The 10,094-nt window shown below is 46.3% G+C and overlaps 1 protein-coding gene across 3 annotated transcripts; it reads right to left on the bottom strand.

The window, feature by feature from the left end:
* Nucleotides 1-1,778: 1,778 nt before the first annotated feature.
* On the bottom strand, nucleotides 1,779-7,998 carry P2RY1 (purinergic receptor P2Y1). 3 transcript variants are annotated; one of them, XR_011527649.1, is made up of 3 exons: nucleotides 6,642-7,634; nucleotides 6,266-6,442; nucleotides 1,779-4,128 (listed from the first exon to the last, which is right to left on the bottom strand). XR_011527649.1 is itself a non-coding variant. In XM_008521406.2 (2 exons), the coding sequence occupies exon 1, from the start codon at nucleotides 7,425-7,427 to the stop codon at nucleotides 6,303-6,305; it is 1,125 nt and encodes a 374-aa protein (XP_008519628.1). In that variant the 5' UTR covers nucleotides 7,428-7,998; the 3' UTR covers nucleotides 1,779-4,128; nucleotides 6,266-6,302. The 3 variants fall into 3 exon arrangements, 2 of the variants coding, with proteins under 2 accessions (XP_008519628.1, XP_008519636.1); XM_008521406.2 differs by having other exon boundaries at nucleotides 6,266-7,998; XM_008521414.2 differs by having other exon boundaries at nucleotides 1,779-6,442; nucleotides 6,642-7,976.
* Between the last annotated feature and the right edge of the window lie 2,096 nt (nucleotides 7,999-10,094).

Genomic DNA, 10,094 nt, shown 5'->3' with positions numbered 1-10,094 from the left:
CCCACTAATGGACACAGAGCCACAGGCTGCAGAGCTCTGGGATGTGGGAGGAATGTTGCAGGAGAAGTGAGAACCCTGAGTCCCCTGCTAGTTCACCTCCAAACATGAAAACTACTCTCAGGAGCAAACCCAGGTGATGGGGCTGGATGTCTCCAAGGCCTCTTTCTATTCCGATCTATCTCTGGGCTTTTCCGGCTCCCTGTGGTGACTTCCCCTCTCAGGTACTCAGGAAAGGCAGTGCGTTTCTCCCCTCTGTGCAGGACTGACTGCCCGCACACGCCTCCCCTCCCCTACCCCTTCCCAGGCCCATTTCCAAGGGGCTGCAGCGGTGTCAGCCACTCAGCCCAGGGGCCTGACTCCATCCACAGCTGTTGTTTGGACCGTTGGTCCCAGAACCCTGCTAGCTGGGGATGTCAGTCCCCAGGGTCCACCCCAAAGCAATACAACCTTGTCCGGTTAAAGCAAGTAAGCACAGCATTAACATTAACATGGATTTCTAGTGACATCTCTTATGTCTTTAATGTCCCATCGACTAGACTTCTAAACCATAATAGATCTACTTTGAATTTAGGACAAGCTTTTTGCATTTGGAAATGGAAATTCTGATCATATTTGGGGGCAAAGTTCTAAACCCCCTGAAAATAGAGTATAAAAGAATTTCGATGCAGTACATTTACTTGTGCAGAGAGAGGCTTCTCCGACTCTAACCCCAAAGCGATTTTGAAGCTCACAACGTGCTCAAAGCTTTAAACTCTTCTTGAATCAGAAAGATAGTTATCTGCATAATCTGGATGTATGTACTAAATAAACATACACACCCCCACACCCACACAACTCTATCAAAGCCAATGTTAACAAGTGAGGATTCTCAAGCCGTGAAGTCTGGAGAGCACACCTAATTAAGGAGTAAAATCTGAGTGGCACATATCTTAAGGGCTGCAAGAGATTTGCATGTGTCCGCCCACAGGATTCTGTGGCAGGGACCCCGTGTCTGCAGACAACCAGAAAACCCAGCCAAGACCACTGTGCTTACCTTCTCCACCCAGGACAAAAAGGTGACATTTTAAGCATTCTCCCACTCCACCTACACCTTTTTTTTTTTGCTGAAGAAGATGCACCCTGAGCTAACATCTGTTGCCAATCCTCCTCTTTTTGCTTTAGGACAATTTGCCCTAAGTTAACATTGGTGGCCAATTTTCCTCTCTTTTGTATGTGGGTCACCACAGCATGGCTGACGAGTGGTTTGGGTCCACACCTGGGAACGAACCCAGGCTGCTGAAGTGGAGTGTGCCAGACTTAACCACTAGGCAACCGGGCTGGCCCTCCACATATACTTTTTCACTGCACAGCACCAGCAATGTATATTTTAATAAACTTGAGAGAACCAAGCAATGCAGGCTGATAGATGAACAAAACCCACAAAGGATTATTAGTCTGATTACCTCCATGGATAAATTAGAGGAGAAAGATGACAGCTAACATTTTAAAGACAGAACACTAGTATGAGAAATATGTATTAAGGCTGCATTCCATATTTTCCTCAAATAATTAGTTCATATTCCTACTAATGATTAAATATGGAATAAGGACAACCTTAAATTATCTTGCACCAGGTTCTTTCTTTAACACTTCACTTCTTACGTTCCAGCCTGCACCTCAAGAATGCCTGTGTTACTTCCATACATCCTACAGTATTTGCCAGCTTGGTATAATAGTGAGCATCAAAATTCGGGGAAACTCGTAAGTATTAATACTGCAATAACACAGAAGCCATCAGACCCCATTTCATAGTTTTATTGAGACTTTTTCAGTTTTAATTGTCTATGGTAGGTACAACTCTAGTGACCAAGATTGCATCAAAGCTCTGCTGTTATTATTAATAGCAGATACAAAGTTGGCTGCCATGCCTTAGACACACACACACACAGCCACGCACGCACATGACATCCTACACTCCTGCATGCAAAACTTAGAGGAGATGTGCATTCTTTCTATCTAAAACATGGTTACACACAATTAGTCTGGAATTTGTTAAGCTACCACTGATTTAGATAAACCTGAGAAAGCTCAAAATGTCAAGTAACACTGTTTCCATACCGCCCATTCAATGGCACGATTAATCACAACGAAATCTAGTTCAATTATCTATATTAAAATCACAGATAATACAAAAATAAACATTTTTGCAGAAGCACTAAAACATACTGGATTCAAATTCACAAATTTTGATATGTAACATACATTTCCCTTCATATTAATTTTGAATGATATGTATAATACAATGTACAACAGAATAAAAAATTGTAACAGAATTCAGCAGCCAAATAATATACAGTTATCACTATAAAACTTGGAATTAAAGTCATCAACTGAACAAATAAATCAGATTAAAATGAACAGCAGTGTTGAACTTGCTGGTAGTGTGTTACTTAGAAACTCCATGTCAAAGAAATTAAGATCGTACTATTTCACCTTAAGAAGAAACACAACACAAAAACTGAGGCAAAGCTGAGCACAGTAACTGATGACTCTCTCCCCATCTCCCCAGAGTTTTTCCTTAAACTAATGTTGTATCGATAATGCCCATCCCACCAGACTTCTAAACCATAAGAGATCTACCGTAAATTTAGGACAAGCCTTTTGCATTAGGAAATGGAATCTCTGACCACATTTGGGGGCACAATTCTAAACGTCCTAAAAAGATGATATAAATTTTCTATAGTATCATATAAAATGTAGACAATACAGACTCAGTCTGGCTAAGATATTTTGTATTTACTATTGATCTTATGATAGTCTAACACCAAACTGTGTGTATATAGGAAGAACCCTAAATAAAAACATAAACATGCAGAAGCATTTCTAGAGAAAGTTAATCACTTGTGTCACAAAACAGATTTTCATGTTTTAGACCCAAAGAAATCTGAAGACTTAAACATCTCAAGATGGTGATATTTGAAAAGCATCATAAAATACAATAACTCTCATTTTACCGATGCATCATGCTATGTAAAATACACCAGTGTGACATATATTATACATTGTAATAAATATAGTTTACATCAGTATGTTGGATCTTTCAAGAAAGTTTCAATCTGTACAACTGAAGAACTGTGAGCTTCCTCAATAAATACTGTTATGATAGCTACAATTTGACCAGCAAAGTTAAAGGTTCCATAGACCTCTAACTAGTTACACATCTTATTGTCACTAGTCCAATTCCAGCTGCTACAAGCACTGACATTTCTTTATCCAGGGACAGGTGAGCGCACTGCCCAGCAGACTGAGGAAACTTACAGCTCTTATGTCCACGTCACAGGTGGTGAACTCGAAACCTTTTTAGTTAGGACTGGCACTGAGGAGTCCGGGAAAGCACCGGGGCAGACCCCACGCACCTCTGGCTGGGTGTGGTTTTAACTCTTTGGCATGTCCCCTAGGCCCCGACAGATGGATGTCAGCCAACCTTTTTAATCCACGAAGAGTGGCCTTGAAAGGGTCAAGAGTTCCACAGCTGGCCGAGTGGCGCCTCAAGGTGTTACCTCTGACTCCTCTTCTCATGCAGCAACTCTTCTTAGTTTGTCTTTTTACCATTTCAATGCAAACACACACTGACGTTCAGAGAGTCAAAGATGCCAATCTGCGAGTCACAAAACACCTTGAACTTGGCACTAAAACAGTTTTGCAGTGTGAAATTTAGTTAACTGGTAAGTTCTATAATTTTAGCAGATCTTTCATCAAAACGCCAACACATTTCAACCTTTACTATTAAAATACCTCCTCAATCATCATATGCCATGAATCAGATATCCAGCCAACAGATCACTGCTCCGTCTGGATCCCTCTGTGTATTTTCACTGTTAGTATGGACTCTTCCCCGAGACCGCTTTTTGCCTGGAAGTTGGCAAGATCATCCTTGTCACTATTTGGCATGCAATCGCATGTCATTGTCCACTACGTCATATATGAAGCTAAAGAAGAAACACCCTGGACAAAAGCATGCCCAGGAGTAAAAGGGCATCTCTAGTGACTGTCCACCTCCTCACTGCGTCCACACTCCAAAAGAAAGTTCTCTGGAGGCTGAAACAATGTACTTAACACATACTGTAAATCAGGCTGGGCATCTGAGACCTAAAAGGAAGAAAACTAAAGTAAATGGTGAGGAAATATGATAGAAATGTGTACCATTGGCGTTCGAGTCAAGGCTGGTCCAGACTTTGAAATTTCCATGTTGGTCAATTTAGTGATATCTATCTTGTCTCACTCAACAGGATACTCGACAGGGACAACAAAGAAATGACATATTTTAGACTTTTTCTTCTAGGATTTCATAGCAGACAATGCTGTAGGACCCTAACCAAGTGAGAATCTAGCTAACCTTGTCTTTCCTCAAAATGAGGAGGTGTAAGTAGGACATCTAAAAGGTTTCTTCTTGACTTGGTTTCTATAACTCTGTGCATCAACACTCAACCTGTAAAAAAGACGCTAAACACAGCTTTTCTTCATTGTTCTTGGTGGTCTGACACTGGATAAACTGAGCCACTCGAAGAAGAAACCAAGGGTCCCATGAATCCTCAGTCCACCCAGGCATTCCAAGACCTGAAATAAGCCCTGACATTCCTGTCACCACGTCCCACAGGGCGCTAAGGTCCTTGCCTTAAGACACAGCCCCAAACCGCTTTACTTATGAAGTGCTTCCAAACAAGCTGCTCCACCATCGGCTGCAGAGTCTGATGTTGACTTTATGGGGCTGGTTTCACCATTAAAAATTCCTTTGACCCTGGATTTATCTGTTTGGAGTTATAAATTGGATTAACTCACCTCATTATTCTACATTATACAGAATTTAAAGATTTCAAAGGTTAAAAATGCAGCAATTCAATATTCATTGAAAACTGTTATTAAAGTTAACGAAATGTTTCACATATTTCTCATTACTGCCTGGCAGAGAAAAAATGTAGAAGAAAACACCAGTAGTCTTCTCTTAAATTACTAGGAGTGTGACTAGTAGTTTGTACAACTTATTTCTCAGTGCTGTGGTACCTTAAGTGCTTAAATTTCATTCTTCATATTTCCCTTTCCCATATATTTGGAGTTTTTTCTTTAAGTGTGAGGATGCAAGATCCAGTAAAGGACTATAGCTTCCCATTCTATCAACACAACATATATAAATTCTGCCGCCTTCTTTTCAAATTGCATTCACTATTTTCCAACGTTTCCAAGAAGCAAAAAAGAGCCTTTCCACCATGACTTAATTTACACTGAAGTCCTCATCTAACAATGCCTTCTACCTGCTCCCACTTGCCTCATACATTTGAGAACATGGTTGCAGGCACTGCACTGTGGGTGACTGTCACCTCTCCCCCTCTGATATAACACTACCCTCTTGCCCCACATCCCTCAACCTGCTAACAGTTCCTCCACTTTGGTCTGTAGTTTATCGGAGATTTTTAAATTGTTTTCACAGATGTGAGTGAGCATTTGTACTGGAACGCAAACTCCTAAGGCCTGCACAGCAGTGGGACCAGCAGATGCTCGTTATCACAGGAAGTCTAACAGAGCCCGTGGTGTTTACGAGGAAAGTACACGCAGTTTGATTACGTTGAATGCATTTTACTGGTAAGATAATATACGCAGGCTTCCATCATCAAACATTTAGCACCCAACATACAGTGAGTAGTTTTCTAGAAATAACTGAGCAATAACCACTTTTTAGGCTTTTAAATTCACTGACTTTATTTTTCTATTCAATTCTCCCAAGAAACTCAGCCAGCTAGCACCTATGCTTATAGGACCAAAAAAGACACCCCGCTGAGGTCTTTCCATCTGATACTGAACAGACCTAGTTCAGTGTTTTGCCATCCTATGTTAACCTTGAGAATGTGGACTTTCAATTTGTTCCTACCATGGATAATTAAAAACAACAAAGATTAGATGAATCACAAAATCAAGTTTCAGGTTGTCAGTTTCCTTGGAGAAATTATTAATATCAAAATAGCTCCAATATTCCTGTGCACTTTAAATAGAAAAGTGTGTCGATTTTAAAGGCAGAAAAGAAGTAAATGTTTAACTAGGACAGTATTATTTTATTATACATACTTCTGGTTAGAAAGAAGGCAGGCCTTGAAAGCAAACCCAAACAAGCCAAGCGTGGGCGTGAGCATTTCTTTTTTTTTTTTAAACTCACTACTTTCTTGGTTTGAATTTTCACCAAACTTACTAGAAACTTAAAGGGAAAAAAACCACGTGGCTCTGTTAAGCATCCTACCATGTTACAAAGCGGGTGTCTGGGGATTCCTGCGTCCTCACAAGCTTGTATCTCCGTTCTGCTTGAACTCGGATAAAATATTGAGGGTCATGTCTTCACTCTTGGATTGCAAGTGTGCTTCACTTCTTCTGGAAGCTTTCCTGGTGGCTCGGGAGAGTCTCCTTCTGAAAGTGTCTCCTGCCAAGAAATAGAGAATGGGGTCCACACAACTGTTGAGGCTTGCTAGACCTCTCGTCACCTGATAAGTGGCATAAACCCTGTCATTGAAATCACACATTTCTGGGGTCTGAAAATCCAGCCGGGCCCTCAAATTCATTGTTTTCATCACATGGAAAGGGATGTAAGACACAGCAAAAACAGTCAGCACAATAATCACCAGGTAAATGGACTTCCTCCTCAGAGGCGAGTTGTCCAGGTCTTTGTAAATCAAGGCTCTCACAATCAGTCCGTAACAGCCCAGGATCAGCACCAAGGGGACGCAAAACATGGCCACCGTCGTGCACATGCTGTAGACGAAGTAACTCCGCAGGTACTCGTCCGAGGTGGTGTCGTAGCAGGTGACGGTTTTGTTTTTCCGGACCCCGGTGCCCGAGTAGAACAGGATGGGGGAGATGCCCCCCGCCACGATGAGCCACACCAGCACGCTGACGTACACGGCGTTCTTCTTCTTGAGCCTGCCCAGGGACTTGAGCGGGTACACCACGCCGCTGTAGCGGTGCGCGCTGATGCAGGTGAGGAACAGGATGCTGCCGTACAGGTTCACGTGGAAGATGAACCTCTGCAGCTTGCACATGGCGTCCCCGAAGATCCAGTCGGTCTTATTGAAGTAGTAGAAGATGAGCGCCGGCAGGGTCAGCACGTACAGGAAGTCGGCCAGGGCCAAGTTGAACATGTACACGGAGATGCCGCTCCACGGCTTCATGTGGAAGACGAACATCCAGATGGCCACGCTGTTGCCCAGGAAGCCGATGATGAACACCACGATGTACACGGCCGGCAGGTAGTAGAACTGGAAGCCCGTCTTGGTCAGCGCGCATCGGAACGAGGTGGCGGCGACGGCGGCGGTGGAGGCCACCGTGCTGTTGCTCCACGGCGAGCCCGGGCCGCCCAGGAAGGCGGCGTCCGTCCCGTTGGGGACAGCCGGCCACAGCACCTCGGTCATTCTCTCCCCGACTCAGGCGGCGGCTCCGAGGGGCAGGCGGCGGCGCGAGGGCAGCGGCGGCGCGGGGCGCAGCGCGCATGGGAAAAGCGGGCGCGCGGAAGGGGGCGGGCGCCGGGGACCCCCGCGGGAGGGGGCGGAGGGGGGCTCGCCCACGCCGGCTGCGGCCCCGCGTTCGCCGCGGGCCATGAACTCCGCCCGGGCCGCGACTTCGCCGTCCGCGGGCAGAGCCGAGGTTACACAACAGGGCGCGCAGGGCACCGGCGCCGACAACTTTCCGACCGTGCTCTCCCGAGGGCCGCGGCTCCGCGCCGGAGAGCGCGCCGGGGGCTCCGCGGGGTCCGGCCGCCGCGCTGCCGGCCTCCTGCCCCCAGAGATCAACTTCGCTTGGGCATCTGCCTTCTCCCTACCTTGCACGCGAGCAGCTCGGCGCTGGGGTCCCCGCCGCTCCCTCCGCGTCCCTGCGCCCAGCCCGGGGGACCCTCGGGGCGCGCGTGGCCGCAAAGCCCGGCGCCGTCCGTGCGGCGCTGCTCAGTCCCGAGTGCAGGGGGCGGGCGGGCGAGCCGGGCTCCCCGCGAGGGTGGGCGGAGTTTGGGCACCCGGGCGGGTCCGCGCGCCGCGGGGAGGCGAGGGGCGTGCCTGCGCCCCGCCCGCCGGGCTGCCGGCCGGCGCTCTCGGCACGCTCTCCGGGGGCCGGTGTTCCCCGGGGCCGGCGCGCTCGGCTGCTGCCCGCCGCGGCCACCCGGGGCGGCGGCTGGGGCGAGGGCGAGGGCGAGGGCGAGGGGCGCGCTCGGGCCGGCGGCTGCCGGGGAGCGATTGGCCCGCGAGCGCTCCCTCGCCCTTCCGCCGGCTCTCTCGGCGAAGTGAAGTTGCTGACACACAGGAAACCCTCTGACCGCTCACAGCCTGCGCCTGCAGCCCTGGAGGGACCGGTCCGCCACAGCAGTCTCGGGGGCCCTCGACAGCCGCGCCAGGTGTCTGCAGGTTCCCGGCAGCCGGCAGTCCCCAGCTGGGAACGCCCTGGTATTGCAGGGCGCCTCCGTCACCGCCACCGAGCCCGGATTCCGGGCACATGCAGGAACCTGCTCCTGGAGGGAGGGAGCGCGAGCTTTCGGGGGGAGGGGAGGGGAGGGAAGGGGAGGGGAGGGGAGGGGAAGGAGGAATGGGAGGGGAGAGTGCGCGCCGCTCTGCTCTTTCCTTTTTATTTCAGTATTTTATTTCCTTTTATTTTTTCTCAATTAACCAAATACTAATAAACCAGCGTCACTGGTAACATCCACGTGAGAATTTCTAAAAGGGCCTTGTAAAAATATTATTAGTCAAAATTTCACGTTGCTTCCGCATAATTTAACTTGTTACCCACCACCTACCGACAAGGCAAGCGCCCCAAATCCTCCTGTCCGGTGCATTTAATTAAAGAGCAGAGGCTGTCATAAAAAATAATTAAAAATATATTGTTTTGGAATAACTTTAATATTCAATACAGCTTTATATAGGTCGATGTAAAGGGCAATTACAACTCCACAGTGATTAAGGGATGGTTTTTGGGTTTTATTACCAATCCTATTTCTGTAGGTTAAAGTGGCTAGTCATAATTATCGCTAGTAAGTATCTTAACAATATAGGTTAGGACTTCCTTAAATACTACATGTGTTGAAAAACTCGTTTTCATGGCTTAAATGTATCAAATTTTTAAGCAATGCACTTCAAAATTATACTTGAATAAGTTTAACTGGAAAATAAACGGTATATTAGCTATTCAGGGACATATTTAAATGGAGTCCACACAGGAATGGAATCTAGCGCTTCTTGACAATTTACTAATTAACAATATGTTTTATGTGAACTATTAGCAAAGGCTTTTGTCTTAGAGGGAAAAAATCCGAGAAGAAAATATCTGTAAAGTATATACCATAAAGATTTCTCTGTGGCCCCAGTTGTTACACGGTAGCGTTCTCTTAAAACTACTCAAAGGGAAACCACGCGCTCCTGGCTTTGATACCACAAAGGAAAATTCCCCACCAGCCCCAGAGGGTCCTCGAGGGGAGCCCCGTGGAAAGCACACAGCCAGCACACGGCGTCAGGGGCGCACGGGCGTTTAAAGTTATGGTCAGTAGAACAGCATAAAAATATGTGACGAAACTCGAGTAAATGACTCAGATAAAGGGTAGGGATAGTGCTGGTTTTGAGAACAGTCTTAAATGAATGCCACAGGCCTCTATTTTCTCATCTGTAAAATAAGTTGGGTTGTCTTTTATTTTTCATTCCAGTCTCCAAATTACATGATTCTAAAACTCCGAGCCTTCAGGGGAAGCATTTCGTACTGTTGGATTAGGATGGTCCTAACTGGAATGATGTTCTATTAAGAGAGAAGAAACGAAGAGAAGCATTTGGAGTTCCGTGGGTGTCCGTAGGTCTCAACTCCTCGCTCCCGTGCATTTTTCATTTGCAACGTAAGCGGTGTGTAACCTCACTCAGAAGCCTGTTGCAAATGCATTAACTCCTAATGTGAGCGTTTGAAATGTACACTTAGTCCACATGCCATTAAGTACTTTCAGAAAACTTGACACTTACTAGGAATTTGGAGGAGATATCGTAAGTGCACCACAGACTTTTTTTTAATGATATTAAAAAGGTAAATTTTGTAAGCACTGGTTTTACATCCAGCAT

This window comes from Equus przewalskii, chromosome 15 (assembly GCF_037783145.1).
Source record: "Equus przewalskii isolate Varuska chromosome 15, EquPr2, whole genome shotgun sequence".
In the NCBI taxonomy this organism is placed as follows: domain Eukaryota; kingdom Metazoa; phylum Chordata; class Mammalia; order Perissodactyla; family Equidae; genus Equus; species Equus przewalskii.
The sequence above is the reverse complement of the archived record's forward strand: the minus strand, read 5'-3'. Positions and strand labels throughout refer to the sequence as shown.